Source organism: Pan troglodytes, chromosome X, assembly GCF_028858775.2.
Source record: "Pan troglodytes isolate AG18354 chromosome X, NHGRI_mPanTro3-v2.0_pri, whole genome shotgun sequence".
Taxonomy (NCBI): Eukaryota; Metazoa; Chordata; class Mammalia; order Primates; family Hominidae; genus Pan; species Pan troglodytes.
The window spans coordinates 16,243,460-16,269,920 of NC_072421.2; the positions used below are offsets into that span (position 1 = coordinate 16,243,460).

General features: G+C 40.8%; 2 protein-coding genes and 1 pseudogene across 8 annotated transcripts in view; 1 reads left to right on the forward strand and 2 right to left on the reverse strand.

Annotated features, from left to right (window-relative positions):
• Positions 1–15,030, reverse strand: part of CLTRN (collectrin, amino acid transport regulator) — a 37,545-nt gene extending 22,515 nt beyond the window's left edge. Inside the window, exons 1-3 of the mRNA XM_016942985.2 lie at positions 14,881–15,030; positions 14,500–14,558; positions 9,198–9,283 (exon numbers count right to left, since the gene is read on the reverse strand). Of these exons, the coding sequence (XP_016798474.1) occupies positions 9,198–9,283; positions 14,500–14,558; positions 14,881–15,013 (278 nt within the window). The 5' untranslated portion in view covers positions 15,014–15,030. The remainder of the gene's footprint in view (positions 1–9,197; positions 9,284–14,499; positions 14,559–14,880) is intronic.
• On the reverse strand, positions 3,307–8,789 carry LOC107971036 (prothymosin alpha-like; annotated as a pseudogene).
• Positions 15,031–24,944: 9,914 nt separating the features above from the next.
• CA5B (carbonic anhydrase 5B) overlaps positions 24,945–26,461 on the forward strand; it is a 107,392-nt gene continuing 105,875 nt past the window's right edge. For 2 of the 7 annotated variants that reach the window (XM_063804841.1, XM_063804837.1), the window contains exon 1: positions 25,321–25,857. The gene's annotated coding sequence lies outside the window, so the exon portion shown is untranslated. Of the gene's footprint in view, positions 25,858–26,461 lie in introns of all 7 variants that reach the window. The other 5 variants (XM_063804835.1, XM_063804839.1, XM_063804838.1 and 2 more) reach the window with 5 other exon arrangements.

Sequence of the window (26,461 nt, forward strand, 5' to 3'; positions counted from 1 at the left end):
AAATAGATTCTTAAACAGAAAAAGGACATTAGTAGAAAAAGTGAACCAACGTGAATTTCTTTGTTTGGATAAGTCTACCGTGGTTATTTAACATGATATCATAAGGGAATTGGGGTTAGAGCAGGGTTTCTCAATAGCACTATTAACATTTTAGCCTGGATAATTCTAGGTTTTCGGGGACTGTCTATGTTTTGTATGATATATAGCAGCATCCCTAGCCTCTACATACTAGATGCCAGTAGCACATCCAATTGTGAAAACCAAAACGTCTCCAGAAATTGCCAGATATCCTTGGGAGCAATTGCAGGGAACCCCCCCACCAAGTGTTGAGAACCACTGGTACGTAGGGACTCTATATATTAACTTTGTAACTCTTTTGTAAATCTTTTTAATTAAATACACAGACATATACATACATATAAGAGCAAAGCAGTTATTTAAAAAGTTGCCTGGGCACAGTAAAAGTATCTACACGAAAAATAAAAACTAGGCAACGTTTTAATGCTTTTGACTAGCTTCATTGATAAGGAGATAACAGATTTAAAAAATTTGTTTGAAATTAAGAAAGCTGTATTCAAATGCAAGATACTGGTACCCACCAGCATAAGGATGGTATTAATAGTTACCTGAATTTTTAAAAAATTCTTTGTTATACATTCAGATGTAAAATTATTTATTATGATGACTTCCATCGTACTAGTTTCTTAAGCATCATTTCTCTAAGATTGATATAAAGAGAAGACGTAAATAGTTTTGGCTGTTTGTGGTCTTCTTCAACAGGACAAGGTTGTGTCCTTCCTACATGATGTTTCTGCCCAAATATGTAACTCGTCTCAAGATTCTAAGCAAACAAAAAGGTAACCTAATGTTCAACAAATGTCACCAACAGATATATAACTCTACAGACGTGTTTATATTTTGTTCACATACAGGCAGTTGAACTAAGAATTAATAAGCCCACTTCCCACAGTAGCAATGTTGTGGGAAGGGGGCCAGGGGAAAGCCTAGCCCTGCTCTGAAGGCAGCAAAGGCTGTATATGAAGATGGAGACACACTCTGGGCTGATACTTCCTACTTGCTTGGATGATGCTTTCAGAAACTAACTGATGTCTTGGCCTCCCCAAGAGTAAGAAACCGAGGTCCAACAAGAGCTAACACCGAGGCAACAGGGAGCTGCTTCTACTCTGGCCATTGTGTGCCAAATCCACCATGGGAGCATCCTCCTATGGGACTGAGGCGAAAAAGAGAAAGAAATTGTGGGCGGGGGTGGGGGTGGTTGGGACACTGTTTTCTTGCATCCACTGCACCTCAATAGACAGGCCTCTGGTTTAAGAGTCAGGATGTTAAACATGCTTCATTCACTCACAACTATTTACTAAGAGCTAACCTTGATTAGCCAATATGGTTAGGGATATGGTTAGGAAAAGAGTTCCTACTACAGCGGCCTTCAGATTCCGTGCCCCATCCCATGCAGGAATTTAGTGATGCTAAGACTCTTGAAAACCAAGACCAGAGTCTTGAGCCCACCAGAGCATTAAATACCAAAGTGGAAGCCAGTAACCCCCACGGTGGCAGAATTTGCACATAGTTCCATGCCCTGTGTGAGAATAGACCCAGGACATGAGGAGGACAAAGAGCTTCTAGATTTCACATGGCTTGTCTGCATTCTTTGTCAGGAGGGTCTCTAATCCCTGCCCTGATTTGAACTTCATGATCTCCAAGCAAAGAGCACCTGTTTTAATTTGATCAGTTGCAGGGTCACTAGGGAGATTATCAAATATTTTGTCCATTTGCAGCAGATTTCTCTTGTGCCCTGGGACATGAGGACATGAGTCCCAAGTCTGTCCTGTGCTGTAAGCCCCCATATTCCTGAAGCTTGGCCCACGTGGATTCAGTAAGTGATTGGGGGGAAAAACGGATGGATGAAAGAAGGTTAACATCTCAGTGCTTCTGACATTATTCCCAGAGAGACAAACTGAGGAAGTAAATTGGTCCAGGGCTGTAATAACAGAAAAGAGAGGCAGGGAAGGAAGGAGATTACTTTCCCGAAACTTTGTCTACTCACCTACAAATACTCAGACAACAAAACAAAACACAGAACTCTCTGGCAAAAGAAGAATCCTGAATATACTGTAGATGAAAGTAGCCAAGAAGAACTGTAAATGTGAAGGCAGAAAGTTGGTGCTAAAAAGGAAGTAACATGAAGAATGACTGCACATAGTTCTGTAATTTATGTATTAAGGAACCAAAGGATACAAATTTCTTCCAGTTATAGATTATGTGCAACTAATGTGACTTCTCCATGGCCTTTCTTCCAAATGTGACTACATTGAATGTCCTCCAAGATTTGTACAGAATGAAAAATTGATCAACAAGCATTTCTTGAGCTAAACATGTCTTTTTAAAGCACGTTTTGATGTCATAAAGAAACTGAAATGCCATTAGCACAACTAAATAAAAATCCTACATTTTCAAGATTTTAAATATGAATGAGTCCAATGGAATTATTTTTTGTTGTTGTTAGAGCAACTCAGCGAAACAAAATTCTAATTTATTGTTCATCATATTGTTTCACACATATGTCAAAGAGGCCAAAAAAATAAACAGCAACTTTACAGACAAAAAAAAAAAAAAGGCAGGGAGGGGAGTGAGAAACCTTTTATCTTTGGCCTTTTTAACCATCTCATACAAACTTATAGTACCGCTAAGTTCATATACAAAAAAGACACTGGAACACTCGGAATAAGATTTTGTTGTTGTTGTTGTTGTTTTTGCTTTTCTTCAAGGTTTGTTTTTTCTTTGAACTGTATCATGAACATGGTCACACCACAAGTAAAGTCAGAAGTAAGACAGAGAAAGCTCTGAAGGCTGGTTTGATCATTTGAAAGCATTAAAAATGGCTGACCCCTAACAATATGTACAAAAATATACAATGAAAATAAAAAATATTGCCAGGTACAGTGGCTCACGCCTGTAATCCCAGGACTCTCGAGGCTGAGGCGGGCAGATCACCTGAGGTCAGGAGTTCGAGACAGCCTGGCCAACATGGTGAAACCCCGTCTCTACTAAAAATACAAAAATTAGCCAGGCATTGTGGCAGGCACCTGTAATCCTTGCTACTCGGGAAACTGAGGCAGGAGAATTGCGTTAACTGAGGAGGTGGAAGTTGAAGTGAGCCAAGATGGCGCCACTGCACTCCACCCTGGGTGACAGAGCGAGACTCCATCTCAAAAAAAAATAAATAAATAAACAATGTAAATAAAAAATATGAACAAATTTTTTTCTTGAAGTACTTTTAAGGAAAAAAGCTGAGCTTTGGAAGTTTGGGGTTTTTTTTCCTCCCCTGTTGCAAATTTTTGTGGTTTGGGTTGGGTGGTGAAGAGTGCTTGCCCGGCAGGCCTCTCTACTTCAAGATGACTACACTTAGATTCTGAAACAGGGTGAAGAGTGAATGGATCACGGTGGCCTTTTCTCTTTTTTTCTTTTTTTTAATTTAACTTTTCCTTTTTTGCTGTCTAGTCATCCTCATCAGTCTTCTGCTTCTTGGTATCAACATTGTCATCCTCAGCATCTTCAACTGCCCATTTGCCCATAGCATCCTCAGCTGCCACAGCTTCATCTTCATCCTCTTCCTCACCATCACCTTCTTCCTCCTCCTTTTCCTCCCCATATTCTTCCTATTCTTCTTCTACCTCATTGTCAGCCTCCTGTTTCCCATTTTCCTCATTAGCGTTCCCATTACCAGGACCATCTCTTCCCTTCTCTGCCTCCTCCACAACTTCTTTCTTCTCCTTTAAGACTTTGGTGATGATCTTGGAGCTGGTGTCCACAGTTGCAACTGACATGGTGGGGCACACCAGTGACTAATGCAGTGGACTAAAAAGAAACCGAGAGTTTGGGGACTGGCAATAATGCAGAGTCCGAGAAGGGCAGGTGTAGCTGCAGCAAGCTGGAAGCCAAACCCAAAAACAATGCAAATATGGCTTTTCAGAGCAGCCAGTGGGCTGGTGGAATTATTTGAATTCACTTTAATAATCATTTTGACCAATTGTTTTTACCAAGAAATTATATTAATTCATACATAAGTAACTTCTTTCAGCAAATCATGAAAAAGAGGTAAAAATGTTTACTCCTTTTCCTCAAGTGTGGAAAGCCCTGGTCTGAAGGTTTCTCTAAGAATTGGCTCCACTGCCATTTTTCATCAATGGCGCCAGACAGGGCCAACTGCCTCCAAAGAGTGGTAAGAATCTGGCTCTTGTTTCTGGAAATCAAAAGGACTAAATAGGCGCTGGGCTGCTGTTTTACAAGCACAAGACCGTTAATCCCCTTACCGTGGATACAACAGCACGTTGTTCCTTTTTAGATCACAAGACTTATCCTTGAATAATTAGGCAGAGGGAGAAATCCATTATATATTCTACACCATTTAACTCAGAAAGAGAAAGCCTTGCCTGAGTTAGACTTTATCTTTCTTGCTAAAAATGATAAATTATCTAAAAGTTGATGTTTGAGTAAACTAGGCATATTAAGTTTCCAGTTGACCTGGGAATTAGACTAAACTTTGGATTAGATTATAGCTTCCTTAGAAATTCCTTTCAACATTTTAAAATTCCTGTGAAACTGTTTTAGTAAATCTGGCCTAAATCATATTTTAAACAGTTGAAAACACTTGGTTGCCATCTTCAATCCAAGTTCCAGGAAAACCTCAAGTAACCTCAACTAATGAAACCAGAGCTTTCCCTTAACTTCATTTTTCCATCTATCTCCCATTCTGCTCCTAAAAAAATACAGCAATAGCAAAAAAAGCATTTAATATCAGAAATTGTGAATGATGATTTTGAAAGAGTTGTCTTGTTGCTGTCACATTTGATCTATCTTTCTACAATGTCTACCAGGGCTAGGTTCCTGGGTGTGGACCTGGTGCAGTGTGGGACCTGGTCTTAGTCCTAATTCGAATCTCAGTGCTCAGCACGTAGCAGGCTTTCAGTAGAGGTCACTTAATCCTGTGGCTCCAGCCACAGCAGTGTAGTTCCACGGGCTGGCCTCATGGACAGCAGTGAAGGAAGAGGTTGATGTTGCTCACACTGTTCCCTTTGGGCACTCTGTCAGCTCCTTCTTCCTCGCCTCTTGACAGCATCTGGGGCAGATGGTGTGGCTTTCCTGTCACTTCCGGCTGCTAAGGCATCCAGGCCAGTCTAACCAAAACTGCCTTCCTGCCTCTCACCTACAGCTGCTCTCCTTCCAGCAGTTCTGGCCAGAGCAGGGACCTGAGTGGTGGGCTCCAGCCATTTCCTCTGGGCTCCACTCCCTACTCCCTCCCTGCCTGTGTTCCCCTCCACCATGCTTCATTCTCCTCGCTTAGGGACAGGAAAGCAAGATGATGGGGGCATGAGATAGATAAGGAAAGGCCAAATTCTTCTTCCTGGACCTGGGTCCTTGCGGTTCCCCCGCTTTGAGAGGTCTTCTGTGGTAGTGGGCATCCAGATGCTCTCCACTCAGAATGCTCCTGTGGGGCCTTCAAGGGCCCCTCCAGGGACCTCTGCACTGCATCTTCCCCTGACATGGGTGACACGCTCTGACTGATTTCCTCCACCCCGCCTCGGCTCTGCCTCCGGGGTGTACACCTCCAGCCTCACTCTGCTGCCTTGCCTTGCTCTGTCTCACTTAGGGACATGGGCCCAATAGGCAGTAACTCTATCGTGTTCCCTTCCAAAGCCTCTGCTTGACCCCAGGAATATATTAAAGTGCAGACTGCTCAGAAAACTGCTCTCTCTCTCCCCAGTCACAGGCGCTCAAGCCAGCCTTCCACCATGAGACTTCTCTGGCTAAGAGGTAGCCACCAGTTTCTGTTCCAGATACACTCTCAGTGGCTAGGGACACCATCATATTCTCTAGAACTCCAGCTACTGCTACTCTAGTGGCAACTTGACGGAGTCCTGAAAATGTCTGCAAGTTGGGGAGCATCCCTCCAGAAAATACTATGCCAGTCTCCCTTCTTAAAGACAACTGTATCCTCTATGAGCACTTCTCTACCTGACTTCAGGTAGGTAGGGATGCAAACAAGAATATCACTCCAACACATCATCACTCGTAAGGAATGGGGACCAACTCATCAGCATGAACTCAGTTGTCAACACCCTAGCTGGCCGCACTGGGGAATCTGCACAGGAACCCATTCCCAGCCCTGTTCAAGTCCTAGGGGAGTGGAAATGCCACAGCCCTCTCTGCAAGCCCACACCCTCAGCCTCTCTGATCCCCGTAGGGAATCCCTGGTTTCTCTTCCACTGCCTGCCTGCGGTGATGGTAACTGGACTAGATCAGCTCTCCAACAAGACATCACTTCCTTTTTCATAGCCACGCAAGCTTCTACTGTAAGTATATGCCAATTGTACGTTTCCAAATAGGAAGAGGCATGCTCAGGAGACAATGAGCTCTGTATCATTGGTGGTGACCAAACTTGATATAAGAGATGTTGTAGATATCACCCTGGGTAAAAGGTGGGATGAAAGTGAGACTATTCATTATTCTGTTAATTACTTGAATATCTTTATTTTTAATTCACGTGATTTGGTTTATTTTTGTGCTTTACAGTTTTCTGCAATATTAGTGGATAAACAATGGTGGGTGGGGGGAGACAATAAACAGCCAGTCCCAAAACTTGGATCCTGAAGCTATCCTGGAAAGGAATATTTGCCACACTCCTTCAGTCTGCCCACATTGGCACCAAAAGATTTCTGGAAGGCGGCTACTGGTATCTTCCATCCACCTGCCACACTGGAGAGAAGCAGCCTCTCCGCAAAGCTATTTTCAATCCAATCTTGCATTATGTGGTGCCCTTTCCCATAGCTCTTCATGTAGGGGTGCAGCTTCCAATATGGCAGTGCATGTGGAATCCAGGCCAGCAGCTGAATTGCATCTTAAACACATCTTGCTCGCCAATTCATCCCCTTGATAGCAGTATTACCAGGACTCATACTGCCTGACTCTTTACAGAAAAATGTGTACTGACCCTCAGTCCAGTTTTGCAGTTTTGATTTTTACAACTGACACTGGCAACAAAAGCTTCTACTTTTCTTGAAGGTGCCATTACTTGCAATGGAAAAAACCACAATTACTATTTCACCAACCCGACATATATCCTGTGTACCCAATTTTTTTTTTTTTTTGAGACAGAGTCTCACTCTGTCACCCAGGCTGGAGTGCCAGTGGCACCATCATAGTTCACTGCAGCCTCAAACTCCTGGGCTCAAGTGATCTCAGCCTCCTGAGTAGCTGGGACTATTGGTGTGTGCCACCATGCCCAGCTAATTTTTGCATTTTTTGTAGAAACGAGGTTTTGCCATGTTGCCCATGTTGCCCAGGCTGGTCTCGAACTCCTGGGCTCAAGTGATCTGCCTGCCTCGGCCTCCCAAAGTTTTGGGATTGGAGGCGTGAGCCACCGCACCCAGCCCCAGTGCCCAATTGTAAGTCAAACAACCTTTCAAATAAACCAGATCAGATATTCATAGACTCCTACAATGCTCCAGATTCTGAAGGAAGATATTTTAAAGGTAAACTCCCAAAAATCAATCTGAAATGTTATATACTTAAATTAAAATTTCCTAAGAATGGAAACACTTAATTTAACTTAGTCATGTACTAGGTGAAATGTGATCATTTAAAGGAACTAATAGTGCCATGAACACAGCAATGTATAAAACTTGCTTACAAGAAGGGCTAGAAGAAAATACAAAGAGAATATTTAAGAGGTTACCATTGTGAGATAACCAGTGGCTTTTCTTCTTATTTTTTTTTCCTGTTCAACTTTTTGTAATGTAATCACCTTATTTTTATTGAAAAAAGTTATTATAAATAGTTGTGAAAGAATGCTGCAGTTTAATGGCATGAAATACAATATATATAATTTTAAGATCTATAAAACAGGAGTAGAACTTAGGGCAAAGTTTTGTTTTATTATATACCTTCTTTTCATTTTTTGAATCACGTTAATATACTATTTTAAAACATATATTTAAAATATACATGTGTGTATACACAAATGTATATGTGTTCATTTTGCTCCCTCAAATTCCACTCTTCTGTTTCATTCTTTATATTCATATCCCATGCATCAGATATTGTGGATGTGAGGGAGACCAATTAATAGTAATCATCTATACTGGGCCTTGAATTATTATAGAATTAAGACAAAAAGATTGTACAGATGGGAGACCAAAATAAAAGGTTAGGTTGGAGGATATGACTTTAATCAGCAGGCAAAATTTCTCCCTAATTTAAAAAAAATCCTGAAATGAAATATATTCACCTCCATTGTCTCAAGTAGAGCATAAGTGAGGCAGGTATTGTCCTGTACTGGAGTAATACACAAGATATTTAACCCTTCATATAAAATGGCACCTACTAAATGCTCCTCAGCTGCAAACAGCAAGTACAACCTTAGGGTGTATGCACCTGTGCATGCAGGGCCTGGTTCTGTACTTAGCTAGAGAGTTGCATGAGAGACGTCTGCTATCATCTGGGGACGGCTACCTCACAAGGAGAAAGGAACCCATGCCCAGATTCTCCTTCCAGCTCACCAATCACATAAGTCATTTTACCTCTCAAGGGAGGAGTGAAGAAGGGAATAGAGAAAGACCAGGAATGTTACCCTCATCACAAATAGAGAAAGAAGGAAACATCATAGAGAAGATTCCTCCAGAAGAACAGACAAAAAATATAAAACGATTAAAAGTCATATTAAGTGCTTTTAAGAAAATAAACAAGGTACTATGATAAATACCAAGAGTGGAAAGAACTTATACACACTTAGGTTATTTTCAAAATAAGAGTAAAATTCTTTGGTATGTATCTGCAAGAAAATTATATATATACATATATACATATATATATATATACATATATACATATATATATATATATACACACACACACTAGAAATGTAGAAAGCTTAGGATATATAGCTGCAATTTTGAGGGATATTTATCTTCATATTATCTATTAAACAAAGAGCATTGTTGGAACATGATATAAACTGTAAGATGAGTTAGATTATAAAAGTTATTTTTAAGTTTAATAAAAGTGTGAATCCCTTTGAAAAATTAGCTTAATAAATTATTTTCAAAATCAAGGTTTGAAATAATGCACTATCTCAAATAATACTGTAAATAATCAGTTAAGATTTCTCATTATTTGCTTACTCTGTTGCTTCTCTGTTGGGAACTTTTCTCATGGAGAAAGCTACCATCGCTTTGAAGAGGTATTCTTCATTGGTATCCCAGGCATACTGAAAAAGAAGGAAAACAAAGTGTATGGGGGAAAATATGGCCCATTGGTTCTACTTGTACCCACAGTGGCTCTCCCTCTCTCTCTCTCTCCACACACACACACACACACACGCACACACACACACACACGTTTCTCATATATTAGATACTGGAGACCACGATAAATTATATCCCCATGTTTGGGGTAGGGTTTCTTGGACATTCTAAGTTTGGTGTGTCTCCTGTTGCACTATCTTCCTAAGAACCTGCAGCATCAGTACCCAGTCAACAAATAGGGCATTTGGACATTTCATCCTGGCCATGTATAGTCCATTTTCATTTCCTTCCTCCCTTTCTCTTTTCCCTCATAAACTCCCTCCCAGTTGCCTTTATTAACATCAGTACAATTTTTAAAAAATTTTCTTAGCCAGAAACTTTAGTGTGTGTGCGTGCATATTATGGGCTGAATTTTTGTCCTCACCAGAAAAATTTCATGTTGAAGTCCTAACTTGCAATACCTCAGAATTTAACTCTATTTGGAGACAGGGTCTTTGCAGTGATGATTAAGTCAAAATGAAGTTGTTGGAGTGGGCCCTAATCCACTATGATTGGTGTCCTTAGAAGAGGAAATCTGGACACAGAGGGAAGATGATATGAAGACACAGGGAGAAGACAGCCATCTACATACAGGCCAAAGAGAGAGGCCTGGAACAGATCTTTCCTTCACAGCCCTCAGAAGGAACCAATCCTATGACATCTTGACTTCCAGAACTGAGAGAAAATAAATTTCCGTTGTGTAAGGCACCCAGTCTGTGTTACTCTGTTATGGCAACCCTAGCAAATTAATATAGTATATTTGACTCACTCTGCTCCTTAATGCAGTAAATGCAAAAAGCCTGAGGCAAAAAGAAACTGAGCTGTTTAAGGACCACCAAGGAGGGCAGCAACTAAAGCAGAAGCAGGAAGGGAGAAAGTAGCAAAAGCTGAGGGGAAGAAGTTGGTGAGGGTGGGGGGTTGGTATATCACAAGGACATTGTCAGGATTGGGGTTTCACTCTGGGATGGGGAAACATATTTTATCGTTACTGCCTTTCTCCTCTTTGGTGGCAGGGAGGATAGTAAGTAAAAATAAATGACTCCTAAATAACAACAACAAAAAATGTATTACTCAGTTACCTTCTCTGGGTAAGGTTTATGACTGTGCTGTACTTTTTCCTTTCTCCTAAATATTTTCATAGCATATTCTTTTTTTGGAAGGGAGGAGGGATGGGGTCTTGCTGTGCTGTCCAGGCTGGTCTCAAATGTGTGGCCTTAAGTGATCCTTCTGCCTTGGCCTCTGTAACACAGAACCTTAAACTTTCTTCAGTTGCTTCTTCCACTTCACCATTTTCTCCTTCAGTCCTACCTTATGTAACTCTGCTGTAAGATGTTACCATAAAGAACAGAAAAGGGGGACAGGAGTGATGGCTCAAGCCTGTAACACTTTGGGAGGCCAAGATGGGTGGATCACTTGAGCCCAGGAGCTCAAGACTAGCCTGGGCAACATAGTGAAACCCCATCTCTACCAAAAAAAAAAAAAAAAAAAAATCAGCCGGGCGTGGTGGCATGCACCTGTAGTCCCAGCTACCCAGGAGGCTAAGGCAGGAAGATTGCTTGAACCTGGGAAGTGGAGGTTGCCGTGAGCCAAGATCATGCCACTGCACTCCAGCCTGGATGACAGAGTGAGACCCTGTCTCCAACAACAACAACAACAAAAGAATGGAAATGGAAAAATCACTTTTCTCATATGCAAATGTTAAATACTGCATTTTAATGTCAACTTTAGATCTTATTTGAAGTGCTCCTTCAATGTTTTGATGTGAACTTTTCATTTGATATTATACTATGAAAGTTTAAAAGTAACTGATTGGTGGCATAGCTCTTTGTTTTTGATAATGCATTTTTTTCCAAAATTAATTTTATTCAGAATAAGAGTAGCTATGATCTAACCTAATAATAAATGAATAAAACATGAAGAAGAAATGGGTCTGATTAAAAATAGTGCAGAAACACTATTAAGACAGGGAAGGCTTATTAACAGAATGCAGACACAAGGAATAAGCCTGCTCAAGAACAAATGAGAATAATAAGCTCAGTGCAGAAAATGAAAATAAAGATGTTAGCCAGCTCTCCCTGGGACATGAATTTCAGTTGCTTTTCAGATCTTGGGGACAACTTGACCTGATCTCCTGTCCTTCCATTTGTTCATCTCAAAAACAAGAGCATAAGCTGGCTGGGTAGGAGTCCAATTTTGGTCACAGAACAAAGGTCCAAGCTACTTAGATCAGAACAGAACTGATGCAGTTCTAGATTGGGTTGGGTATCCTGCCAGTGGAACCAACTTATCTTGGGCAAGTGTGAAAAGGATTGAAAGCTTGTGCATTGGACGTAGTGTATTTCTCCCAGGGCATTCAAACACTTCAAAGAGAGAGCCTCCGCTTATAAAAGGAATTGAGCACATATATTAATGAGAAAATGTACAACTTAAGAGAGGATAAGGTAAGAGTTACTAAAGCTAAACATTTGTATACTTTATGATCCATTAATCTACTCCAGGGTAAATACCCCCAAAAAAGAAGGCATATGAAAAATACACATATAAGAATGTCCATAGCAGCTTAACTACCTGTTGTGCGTATACTTGACATATAATAGGTGCTCAATGTGAAATTGAACACATCTTTATATGCCACGTGTGGCTTCACAGACCAAATGGTACAAATTAATTGCATATATTTATCTATCAGTTTAGATTCCTTGGTTCCTCATTTCAATAACATGTGCCAGGACCTTAAATGCCCCAGCTCACCTTGCTTTTTGCACACATCTAAGAACACTCAAACCACGGCTAACCCCACATTTTAGGTAAGTAACTGGTATAACTAGAGAAAATTACAGAACAGGGTTAGTTGGTTTAACTCTAAATTCATGATGACCTACACCCAAATTGCCTGGGAATTCACCATCAGTTCTCTTTCTCATGGGTCACATAACTATTTCAAACCTCTCTCTAGAGAGAGAACTGATGGTCAATGCTTTTTTTTTTTTAACCATTTTTCCCAATGGTTTCCCTCAAACCTCACTCTCACTAAATGGTTTTGCTTCATAATTTATAGATACATCTCATCAATTTCAACTCTCCCAACCTCCTGACATCAAGATACAACACTTCCTCCATAGACACATGTCTTAGCCGCCTCCTCTCCTGAAGTGCCAGACAGAACTATGCCTATCAGAGGCCATTTCCATCACTTATATTAGGAATGCTTCTCCTCTGCCCTTCTCAGATCTAAACAATATCAGTTCCCCTCCATTCTGTGTATTTAGCTCTGACCGGAGTCTGTTCATTGTCTTTTAACCAAGCTCAAGACTTTCTCATTAAAGCCATAGCAAAGAGCTGTTGTTTTGCAACAGCAAAAACAAATCATTTTACTCAGTCTTCCTTTCTTCTACCTACTGCTATCTCTTTCCTGCCCTTCACAGCCAAAATTCTCCCAGGAGTTGTCCACACATCTGTTTCAACATGTTCACCACTCATTTATTTTTTAACTCCCCACTATCTGTCTTCCAGCTCCTCCACCCCACGAAAAGAGCTCTTTCTAAAATCACCATTGACCTCCATATTGTCTAACACAATGAACATTTTTCAGTCGCCTTCTGGCTTGGCCTCTCAACAGCATTTGATGCTCTTGAACACTCCCTACATCTCAAAATGAAACTCCCTAACACAGCCCACATATTCCTTGGCCTGCCTGCTCCTCTCTCTTTAAGCTCATCACCTGCCATGTTCCTCCTCACTGCCCCAATTCCAGATATTTCTGCCCTCTTTCTAACCTTTACTCTCACCAAGATCCTTCCTGTGATAAGCCTTTGCACATGCTGTTCCCTCTGCCTTTCCTTCTTTCATTTCCTGTATCACTTCAACTCATGCTTCAGACGTCACAGTAAGTGCCAGGTATTGTGGGCCTTGACAAAGCTGAAGTGCCCTTGTACTTCTTCCCGTAATACTTGTCAAGATTGCACATTTGCATTTGGTTTACTGAATATTTAATAGATGACCAATTCTACTACTACTATAAGCTCCACAAGGGTAAGGACAAGCCTTAATCACCATTACATCCCAGCATTCAGCATCGTACCTGCTATTAGAGGATACTGGGATGGCCAACCCTGCACACTAGTAGAGACAGTGTATTCTGCACGCAGACTGCCTGGGCTCAAATCTTACTTCTGCCACTTGCTGACTTGAAATATTGAGCATGTTACTTAATTTCTTTGAACCTCAGTTTTCTCATCCATTCAGTGGGAATACTAATACCTGTACTACTACCTTTCTCAAAGCATTGTTGTGAGGGCTAAATGATTTGATACGAGTAAGGTGCTTAGAAGAGCCCCAGCTAGAAAGTAAGATAAGTTCTCAATAAATGCTGGCTGTTATAACAATCATTACTCATTGAGTCAATAATAAAATACCAAATTGATGAACTGGCCTGCAAACAGAATACCTCTAAGTTTCTTTAGCACTCTTTTTTCTGTTTCTAGCCTGAGGCATCTTAACGTCACCTTCTATTGGGGAAAAAATTTTGCAGACCACACTAGGAAACTGAAACTAGAATTAGACAATACTGTCTTTTTAATTCAATGATCTTTACCATTCCTATAGCCACATGGGCCCTATGACTATTTTTTAAACTTCTATTTCATGAGCATATATTTCATATGTTACTTTGATAATTGAGAATAATTGAAGAAACTTCATGTTCAAATTGGAAATTTTTTGTGCTATGAAAGACTTTATGTGGGTAGAACTATCCCTTATTTTCAATGGTAGAAAATCGAGGCTAACAAAATTCAAATGACCACAACGGTGAGGAGTAGACCCAGTCCAGACCTGAACGACTGACTCAGGACACTTGGCTTCACTATCCCGAGTTGAGATGCTGGTTTTTTAAGTTGTTTTGTGTGGCACAAAACTTCACATGTTGCCTAGCATACACTACTGATTAAATACTTTAGGCAAACCTACTTTATTAAAAATTCATATTATTCTATAATCTATCTTTAAGAAATCAGATTTGAGGTCTTTAGAAATAATTTATTCAAGATTAAGGTAACTATGCAGACAGGCCCATTATTAGAGAAAGCACAGTGTTATTAGCAAACAAAATTTAAAAAGAACACTCAGGTGCTCCACTTACTGCTTTATCTCCCAGAGCTGTTCTGATACTAAGTCTCACTTTAAAAGCATTTTCTGCACCTGCCAGAAAAGAAAAAAGAAAGAGCAGTATATGATGATTAGGATCTGCCAAAACAGAGTCTGAAAAATCCTAATATGTAATGCAACTCAAAGTAATGGAACAAAGAACTACAATTAAACAGCCCCAAATACTCCTGGAAGTTTAACCTAAATCATCTTAGATGGTTTAATATTTTCTTTCAAACTCATTAAACACTCACTGCCCCAACTTTCAAGCCACAACATGTCTGCAGATTTAGAAAAATAAAGAGTTCTTTCAGTCAATGACTTGTCAAACATGTAGAAAACTGTTCATCTATTTTTAAATTTCAAGGCTACATACCTGGTTGACAGAGTTCAGCATGAATAGCAGACACCAGAAAAAAGAGCAGCCACAACATTCTTTCAGGGTGGAAAACACAAGGCAAAGTGAGAAAAAAAAAAATCCACGCTGCACTTAAATCTGCCTTAGCCATTCTGTGACCCGGATTAGAATATCAGAGAAACAAGCGAGCCACCACCTAAAAGGTTTAATGATTAACACCCATCATTTGGGTTAATACTTCCATAAAAACAGCCCATCTCTTGTCAGTTATTTATGAAAACCTGTTTGGAAAACAGATTAGTTGTTTTCCCCACTCTGACTCTACCTCAAAAGAATGTCTTCTTTGCTGACTCAAAGTTGGAATCCTCCCCGACCCCTTCTGCGATTCTCTGGTTACGTGTATGATGGGAAGAATTGAGTCCTGTCTAGAGGTTTTCTTGACATGCACTTCCCACCTTTTCGAGGCTGAGATACCTGGTTCATAGATAGGCTATCTTCATTCAGGAAACAAACGTGACTCCCTTCTCTCTGGTAAACAAAGGGTGCCCTCCGTGAAGGGCCTCACCTGACTCTCACCACAGCGGGTGAACATCCCAGGAGAGCTTCGGAGCTTCCTCTTACCTACTTAAGGTTAGAGGGTGGGAGGAGACAGAGGATCGAAAAACTACCTATCGAATACTATGCTTATTATCTGGGTGACAAAATAATCTGTACACCAAACTCCAGTGACACACAATTTACCTATATAACAAAACTGCACAGGTACCTGCACATTCACACATAGGGAATGATTGTGTTCAGCCCTGAGGTCTGGCACTTGAATTAAATCAAAGTTAATGATACAGAGCAGCACTGTCCAAGGGACATTCTGTGTCGATGGGAATGTTCTGTGTCTGTACTATCCAATATGGCAGCTACTACAGGTAGGAGGCCATTGAGCACTGGAAATGGAGCTAGTGTAGCTGAGAAATGGAATTTTTGTTTAATTTAATTTAAGTAGGCACATGTGGCTACTGACTACATTGGTCAGTACAGGAATACAACAGTAATTAAAAGTTACCCACTCTGAAGTACCTTCACTGGGTTATTTCTCTAATCCTCAGACACTTCACAATTGTTATCATCATCTCATACGGGAGGGAACTGAGGCTCCAGCGTTGAAGTCATTGGCAGCAATGGGATGAGTGGGATGGGTGTCACTTTACCAGCTAGGTTGACTTACACTTGAACCCTGTCTCCACCACACCCAACTGCTCTGTGTCTCTGGTCACCATTGGTCAAAACTGGAATTGATCAAATACCACAGTCTCACTGATAAGTGGGAGCTAAACATTGAGTACACATGGACACAAAGAAGGGAACAACAGACACAGGTACCTACTTGAGGATAGAGGGTGGGAGGAAGGAGAGGATCGAAAAACTACCTATCGAATACTATGCTTATTATCTGGGTGACAAAATAATCTGTACACCAAACTCCAGTGACATACAATTTACTTATATAACAAACCTGCACATCCACCCCTAAACCTAAAATAAAAGTTTTAAAAAACCCTGAAGTTGCAACAAAGCCTCAGAGATGCTCTGAGAATTAAGATAATGAGTGTAAAAGAATCTTTCCCCGGTGGGCATTCCACAGATGCCAATCGACGCCCTGCCCAGAGGTTGATGTCAGGGCTTTCCTCTCTACCATGCTGCCTCTTCATAAATTCAGTCCCCAAATTCCACCCCATTCCTCAAAAGTCATGAATGGCAGAATTAGATTGGGTGACTCTGGTGTTAAATAGAAACATTGGATTTTCAAAGCAACAACGAGGAAAATATCAACAATGAGACTTCTGCAGCACTTTGAGAAACACATCATTTCTCCCTCCTTGCGAGGGTGGTATTTTATTGTAAAGGACCCACATCCGTCAGCTAAATCCAACTGAGGAAGCTTTTTCTCATCTCCTTCACCTTGGTTGTAAGGACACGGAGTCAGGAAAAGCTGTACTAAAAGGAGAGGGAGCCACAACTTAGTCCAGCCATCCTAGCAATGTCACTGTATTAGGTGCAGTGGAAATTTCCAGAAGGAAGAGCTCACCTAGCTAACATCTGAAAAAAATAAAGCCAGACTAGATGAAGTCATCTTGGGAAATGTTAAACTAGATAAAGTCATCACGGGAAGGAAAAGTCAATACACATAGAGATTGTAACAAAGCATTTTACTTACATCAAGGAAGAAAGCTATGCTAAGAACATAGAAATCTGCTTCAGCGGCTGGGCACAGTGCCTCACACCTGTAATCCCAGCACTTTCGGAGGCCGAGGCAGGTGGATCATGAGGTCAGGAGTTCAAGACCAGCCTGGCCAAGATGGTGAAACCCCATCTCTACTAAAAGTACAAATAATTAGCCGGGCGTGGTGGCAGGTGCCTGTAGTCCCAGCTACTCGGGAGGCTGAGGCAGGAGAATTGCTTGAACCCGGGAGGCAGAGCTTGCAGTGAGCCGAGATCGTGCCACTGCACTCCAGCCGGGGCAACAGAGCGAGACTCCATCTCAAAAATAAATAAATAAATAAATAAGAAATCTGCTTCAGCTTTCCTTTAGCCTTACACTTCATAAAAGTATCAAGTGGCTTTCTTTGGCTTTTACTTAGTCATTGATGTAACTAGGGTTGAAGACAATAGAACACTGAGTCTTAGTGTAAGTCATTCATTTGAGAAGACAATCTCTTTTGAATGATGGTTTCTCAATGTTTGTTGTATCATCTTTTTAAAAAGAGCAATAGAAATTCTTTTTAGAAAATACAAAGCAGCACAAGGAGAAAAGTAAAAATCACCTGTAATTCCATCAGCGTCAACGAACGACCAATTGTCAATGTTTTCTAAATATTTGGAACATATCTTTCTGCCTTGTGCTTTCTTTTTTGTGTAAATACATGTACATTTCTTCTTAAAAACAAAACTTGGGTCATGCTATTATGCAGCTTTGTCATCTTTGTTGAACTTAACTGTGTTTTGTTGTTGTTTGTTGTTTTTTTTTAATAGAGACAGGATCTTGCTCTGATGCCCAGGCTGGAGTGCAGTGGCACCATGTTAGCTCAGTGCAGCCTCAACCTCCTGGGCTCAAGCAACCCTCCTGCCTCAGCTCCCAGAGTAGAAACACAGAAATCTTCTTCAGGTTCCTTTAGTCTTGCATTTCTTAAAAGTGACAAATTTCTTCATAAGCTTTTAGTCATCTATGTAACTAGAATTGAAGACAGTAAAATATTGAGTTTCAGTCAGTGTAAGCCATTCATCTGAAAAGGGAAGACAATCTCTTATTTCATTATGATTTCTCAATATTTGTGTTCTCATTTTTAAAATGATTGAAAAAAGCAATAGAAATTCTGTATAGACAATATAGAGAAGCAAAAAAAAGTAGAAAACATCCATAATACTACCAGAATGGATGACCAATGCTAATATATTTTCATAGTTAGAATGCGCCTTCCTTAGCCTTGGATCTCTTTATATGTTCTTGTAGGATGTTGTTTTTTCTCACTGCAGTGGCACTATCAGAACAGAGTAATACAATGATGGGAATAAGACGCACCCTTGTCTTCTTCTTTACTCTAATAGGAATGCCACTACTGCACGGAATCTGGCAAGTGGCTTTAAAAATGATGTGTCATGTGATACGAGCATTATATTTGCAATTACAAAAAATTATTTTCCTCAGTAATTGGTGTTGCATTTTATCAACTGCTTTTCACTATTAAAATTTTTACCATTTGGTGTATTACATTAATACATTTTTCACATTGATTCAATTCTTAGATAAAACATTTTTTAAATTTATTTTTAGTATGCTGCTGGAATCAATTCCTGGTTTTTCCCCTATGATTTTTAAACCTATTTTCTTAAAAGAATATCAGGTAGGTTCCTTTTCAAGTGCTGATTCTTGAAGCGTTTTTTTCCTAGCCTTTACCATCTTGAAAATGATACAGAAAGATTTCTAACATTGTCTATGTTTAGAAATACATATAATGTACAAGAAATAAAGAGTTCACAGATGAAGAATCTGGACCATGTGCATTTTAGAGGAAGAGTTCTTCAAAATTTTTCATTCCTTACATTATCATTTATTTCAGGTTTTATACCTCTTTCTGAGTCCATTTTGGCTGTTTACAATTTCCAAGAAAATATTCTGTTAAGATTTTCTAGTATCCTCATGGACTTTATAGAGTATTTCCCATAAAATATCTACTTTTGTCGCTATGTTCTCTTTATATTTTCTAATACGTGTATTAATTTTCTCATTTTGATTATATTATCTACTGTGTTGTTTAATCAAAGAAGAAGATCTTGGACATAATTTGCAATTCTTTCTGTTTTTTGATTCATAAATCTTATTTATATTGGTTACATACTGTAACAAATTCATTGTTAAATAGTTTGATGGAGATCTCAGTAAAATAAATGGAAAACAGAACTAGATACTAGGGTTCTTGCCTCTCAGCATATTATATTTTCCTATACTTTTCAAAGTCTTGCACAAATTTAGTGCTTGTCTTGATGTACAAGTTTTAAGTAGTAAGTTTCCAGAGCCTTCATATCTGTATAAATTGCTTCATAAAATGCTCATTTCAGCAATTTCACATATGGGAGCTTCATAACTTATTAGTAACCATGGTAATGATGACAAATAAAGCAGTTGAATCATTCTGAATATGTTACTATTTACTTCCAAATGTTCAGAGTTTAGAGCATGTAGATTTAAAAGTTCAGATTACTGTTGCCATGAGCCACACAAAAGGGCACTGAGTCTCCTGAGATGGGAAAACGAAATTGATTTCTCCGTGTTTTTTATACTCCACAACACTCTTGAAAAGCACTTTCTGGGCACATAACTATTGATCTACTGCTCTGGGGTAAACAGAATATGAGATCACATGAAAAGAAAACATGTGTCGTTCTTTTGATTCATGCAAGATCCCTTAAGTTCACTAGATTCGTATAAATACGTGGGCGTATGTAGGCTCCATTCACCTCCAATAAAGCAAGAGGTGGAGATGACCAATGTTTCTTTTAAAATTGACCCTGGTTATTTTGTTTCATTATCAAAAACAGAAATTTAGTAAATATATAGCTCCTAAAATTAGTAAACTGTAAAACCATCTCAAATGTGACATTATTCTGTATATTTTTATTGGATTTTCAGAAATGTTATCTGGCTGTGACACATTAAAAGAAATCAATTAAAACTTTTAATAATTGAACATAGAAACTTTGTATAAGATTTTAAAACTTCACACTTTTTGCTGCTGGGCGTGGTGGCTCATGCCTGTAATCCCAGCACTTTGGGAGGGCGAGGCAAGCAGATTGCTTGAGTCCAAGAGTTCAAGACAGGCCTGGACAACATGGCGAAACCCCCTCTCTACAAAAAGTACAAAAATTAGCCAGGCTTGGTGGCATGCACCTGTGGTCCCAGCAACTTGGAAGGCTGAGGCAGGAGGATCACCTGAGCCCAGGGAGGTTGAGGCTGCAGTGAGCCATGATTGTGCCACCACACTCCAGTCTGTGTGACAGAGCGAGACTCTGTCTCAAAAAATAAAAAAAACAAAAACCAAAAACAAAACACACACACACACACACACACACACAAACCCCTTTGGAAGTTTTAATATCTTAATTAAATGGCTCTACTCAATGATTTCCTAAATGTTGTAGAATTTTAATAAATGACATCCTTCCTTGTTTAAATTGTAATGAAATGGATATACTATATATAATAAATAATATCAAGATGTTTGTATTATTAATAATTTATACAATGTTTTCAGTATAATTAGGTAACAAAAATAATTTTATTCTCTTTAAATTGTCAGTGTTAAGATGCATGGAGAGACAAAGTATTTTTGTCTATTGTGTGTAAGTTCTATTTTAACTCAGTGGTTTTCGATTGGGGGTGATTTTGTGCTCCAGAGACACTTGGCAACGTCTGGTGACATTTTTAGTCGTCATGAATGGCAGATGAGAGGATTCTACTGGCATCTAGTGGGTAGAGGCCAGGGATGCTGCAAAACACCCCCACAAACTTTAAAAATGTCATTTAGGTAACTCTTTTCTTCTTGTAGTTGAGTTAATGGAAATAACCCACACAAGGAAGAACAGAAGAAAAAAGGGAGACAAATGTGTGTGTGTGTGTGTGTGTGTGTGTGTGTGTGTGTGTGTGGTTTCTCTAAGGCTAAGAATGTAAAAATATATACATTGCAATGCATTTCATGGTACTTAATTTCCAGTCACAAGCTTATTAGAACTTCAGTTTATGATTCAAATTAGTCAACTCAGTTTTCTTAAACTATCATATTCATGGGCTATGAGAAATGCAAAAATGAACCAAATATAGTCTCTGCCCTTCAGGAACCTACAATTTTGTAGGACACAAAAGTAAATCACGATGGCAATAGATGCACATACAATTGTGAACAAAATGCTATAGGAACACTGGAGAAAGAGAGGATAACAAGTTACTGGATTTGACAAGTCAATTATAAAACTGTTAACAAAAGAAAAATAGAAGAAAGGTTTCTCAATGATAATCAAGATAGACCTGGAACAATGGCAAGATGTTTAAAGATAAAACATGAAAGCCCACAGGATACAAGTTAAGGAAATCTGAAAACAAACACAAAGGACAGATACAGGATATGGCCAACAGCAGGGACTTGCTGGTAGAGTGGTTCAGAGGAAGATGGGGGAGAGAGCATCAGTGTAGATGCATCTGAAAAGCCAAGTTGGGTTCTGATCTTAGAGGTCAGAGAGTTTGGATTCTCCAACAATGGTCCTGAGAGGCTAATGAAGATTTCAATGTGGGAATGGCTTCATTGTAAATGACACAGAGAAGGACAATGGGAGATGGGAAGGACATTCCCTGACAGTGAGTTTCCAATGTGCCCTTTATTTACTAATCACAGGCTGTTGGACTGGCAGCCCACTACGTGCCCATAACTACAAAAAACAGGAAATTATTTTTCATTGGCCATCTTAATAAAAAGATAAATGAGCTTATTTTAATAATAATTTTAGAATATAGAACAGATGATGTTACAATCTTTTGGTATGCTTAATTTTATGCGCGCACACACACACACACACACACACAATTTCCAGTATCCTTGGTAAGCAAGAAACTCTATAATGTGGAATATTTTTGTCTCCATCACATATATCCCCTTTTTAAGATGAGAAATCATATTAAGCAAGGATATTTGAAAAGCTCATCAAATTTTGTAGGTTAATCAGTAGCCATAATCATTATGAACTTTGTCTTATTCTTCACAAGTTAACATTTTTCTACTTCAGAGAAAGTTAATCACTACCGTTTGGAAATAAAAATTAATTCAGATCAACTGAGTGAGTGTAATTCTGCCAACTTTATGCTCCTAAAGTAGCAATTTAAAGGACAGTTTCTTAAATGGGAAAAAAAAGTATGTGTGTCTGTGTGTTTCATCTTGTGCACGGAGACCAATGCTTTATAATGGGTCTCATGTAGTTAAAGCAAGACATTTCTTTTACAGGTTTAGCTGGTTCCACTGTTGCTCAGGTGTAAGAGTTTTCTCATGATTTGGCAAGTCAATTTTCTCTTTTTACTAGGCTAACAGTATTGCAGCCATGGTCTATGAAATAGTATTTTCCATCCTTAATCATCAATTTGCCCACCAGTTGGAGGTCACCTAGTCACATTTAGCCCTGACAACAGGTACTTCTTTTGCCAACCTCTATAAAGGGTGTGGGGGCGGGGGCGGGATCAGACCACATAACTTTTAGGTTATATGCTCTCATTAATATTAAAGACATATGAATTAATCAATATCTCAGAATTTCTGATCCTACGTTTTGGCCAGTGATGACCCTGAACCCTCTACTGTCTGAAATTCATCAAAAGTCTTATGAGAAATGTTTTTGTGGACTGCCTAAAAGATGTGCACAAGAGATCCCTATTACTACAAATCAGAGATGACAGGTTGTTTGCAGCCATTTGCTCATCCCACACCCATGACAAACATTTTTTATCTATTTCAGAACTTTTTCCTTCTGTGCATGGACTCAGCCACCCCAACTGAGCTATTCAGTCAACTAATATGAATAAATGGGAGTTGACATGTGAGTTGAAACTTATGTGCCATTATGGGGAAAGATTATCTAAATGCTACCCTGAATTAAACCAGACCATTGTGGGGCTGTGTACTCAGTCGAACAGGAAATTTTGGATGGTTCATGAAATTGATTCAGTGCCCTGTGCTTTGTGATTATGCCAACAGTTTCCATTGAGGGAATGTGGGTGTAACAACTTATGACACTTATTTCCCACGTAGCTCACAGCGTCATCATGATGAGGAACTGGGATTTGCCTTGGGGCTAAAAATTATTTTTAAAAAAACAAACAGTGCTTCTCAAAAGCAAACAAAATCCTGATTGATTGGTTTTTATGAACACCGTAAAACTTTAAAATACTTGTTATCTCCTGTTTTCTATGGAAGCTTAGAGTGAGATCTCTTGCCCACCTTCAAAAACTGTTGTGGATCTGAAAGTGTGCATACTTGAGTGTTAATCTTACCATTGGCTACATTATTTATTCTCCCTCCATGAATTTCCCCTCTGGTTCCTTAAACTATAATACTTATTTTATACAGTGTTGCCTATATTTTGGTACGCGGCCTCAAATCATCTGGGAGAAAATAATGCTATAAAAATCAATGCAGTAATTTACACAGGCTGCACTTGATCCCATTTCCGGTGTGTTTAATTTTTCATGCAAAAAATGATTAGCATTGGAAACATTTTATATAAATGAGATAGAGTTCTCAGAGCCAGGATGAGCTTAATAAAAAATGTTTTGTTGAAAATTGTCTTTTACTCTGTGCTCCTTGTAGCTCAATATTGTGAAACTTCCCACTGTCTTCAAAGCAGAAATGGATGGAAGGTGGGAAGAGAAAGGAACTTTTACACTTTATATGTGATCATAAAATCTTGATTACTGGCATATGTAGAAGTGTATATAGTAAATCTCACTGCCATGGATGGAAAAATTGTAATCCTCTATACAAGTGAAAAGGGAATACTTTAAATGAAGATTGAGAATTTATTGTGAAGGGAGCTGTACTAACTGCTATGAAAGTGGCTTCCTATGTTTGCTGCCCCAAAATACTCCTGCTAATTAGAACAACAAACCAGCACTTATCAAGTCCTTTTCCACCTATCAACTCCTTTATTACACCATCTTTAATTTTCTCAATTCTTGTGCCATCTAAACTTGAGTTGGGGAAGCTCAGTCTGTAATCTCTTTGACTCTTGTCTTATTTCTTACTGGAACATAGTACTTGATAAATCTGTCTTGAATGAATGAATGAATGGCTAATGGAAAGTGTCCATCCTCTAAGAATGTCCGTTCAGAAATTTCTGGACAGAAAAGCTGGTAATAACCTCCTCACTTTTTTCCTGTGAACCCAGAATTGCGAATGGAGGGAGTAAAAAAGCGTAATCTTGGAGCAGGGGGCTGCAAACAGAGGTCCGAATGTGGTGGTGTCTCGACAGGACCTAGAGAGCATTAGGGCACCAAGTGCCTAGGAAAAGTCATCAGGAGGACACATCAGGAAGTAGAGGAGTGTGCTTACTCCATGTATCTCCCTAGCATTTAAAGTCCGCTGACTTTAAACGGGCTGGAAGGAACACGGTTCCAGTTTATCTCCATATCGGGTTAAAGGACATGAAACCTAGCTAGAAGGAACATTGCTCCACCACTGGCCCATCAGTTCTGTTTCCTACTCGGTTTTTGCTTAACGAGTTGTGGTGTTTAGAGTTGGGAGATACATGGAGAAAGTCACTTTTTAGGAGAGGATCAGAGATCCGCAGGCTCATTTCACTAAATGCCGCGGACATCTGGTTCCAGGACCTGGACAGTCCTCTCCGGAGACTGGTGGGCCCCTCCAACACCTCCGTGGCTTCCCGGGATCAAGTATCGCACCTAAAAGGAGCGCAGAGGGCGTGCAACTGGAGGGAGAGGCGTGACCAGAGTGGAACCAAAAGTGGGTGGCCTGGGAACCTAAGGCGTGACCAGAACTGAAGGTAGGTAAGTGCGCATGCGCCGGATGCGAGTGGCCAATGAGGACCACAAGGTTGTAGCGTGTGGCCTGAGAGGACGGCCAGGACTGGCCAGAAAGGAGAGGTGTGGAATGCAGGAAGAAAAGTGATGCGGACCAGAGGGGTCTTGCCTGTTCCGAGAGAATGGAAGGGGTTAGCCACGGCGGGAACGGCCCCGCCAGTGAGGAGCGCAGGCAGCAAGGCTTAGCGGAAGAGGCGTGACCCAGGCGTACCGCAGGGGCGTGGCCCGAACGAGCTGACTTTAGCCCTTACGTGAAAGGCGTGGCGTAGTCGCAAGGGTGTAAAAAAGAAATTCGAATTCGCGGGACGGTCGGCCTCAGGCGGAGTAGGGACGTGGGCCCAAGGGAGGGAGGTGGGGTAGGCAGACTAGTTGTGACTGGATGATCACTGGGCGAAGTGTGGAAAAGTGGCCACAGATGGAAAGGCGGGCAGCGGAGTAGTGACCGGCAAGGGAGGTGGCGCGAGAAGGGAAGTAGGGACATGACGTAGTTGGAACGCAGAGACGTGCCTCGAACGTGGGGGCGCGGTCCTTACGTGTGGGCGTGCCTTGTTGCTCTGAGGGGCGTAACAAAGATGGTGGAGCAGGCGGAGGGCAGAGGCGTCGGCAAGTTAGCGTGCAGGCGCGTGGCAGCGACAGGAGATGTGTAGCCAGAGCGCAGAGCAGGTGTGGACTCCGGCGCTGGGGAAGCGTGGCCAGGGCGAGATTTGAGCCTGGGTCGGGGACAGAGTGGGGACTGATAGGGGCGTAACCTGGAATGACGAAATGGCGTTTGTTGCGTAGGGACGTGGCTAAACGTGAGGGGGCGTGGCCAAGATGGCCGTGTGCGGGATCCTCGGGTACCGGGAGCGAACGAGGAGGTACTGGCTCAGGTAAGTCGTTCGGGTAAGGGCGGGCGGCAGTAAGGAGCGTGGGCAGCAGCAGGGCGTGGTCTGCCTGAGAGGGCAGAAACTGTGCCACTTGCCGCAAACATGACCGCGTGCCGCTATCGGCCCTGGAGCCAGAGAAGCTTTTGGTGCGGCGAGGTTGGCCGGGGCCCTGGCGGGGCTTCTCTGAGGAATGGGAGTGGGAGGCTGGCGGCGGGGAAATAGCCACTTCCCCACACTAGCTCTCTTTCTCCGCTATGGGGATCACCAGACATCCTTTTAGGATTCTGTCTATTAAAAAGTAGAACAGCTTTCCCAGAGACATTGCGGGATGAGAGGAGTGTCCAGAAACCAAGGAGCAGCAAGCTGGGACTCCCTCGGGTCTGCATTGTTGATATTCCCACCTGACTATGCTAGGGGCTATGGACAGACACAGCCACCCCAGAGTAGATCAAAAGCACAGTTGTGTCCCTTGGACAAATCTGAGTTTTTCTGTTGTGCCTTGCCCCAGAGCCGGAGGAGAGGAACCTCCAAAATGCAGACATTCTTGGTGGCTGGGATTCTGTGTGATATTCAGCGTTAAATGCTGCTGCTCTGAGGCTGCTGGAAA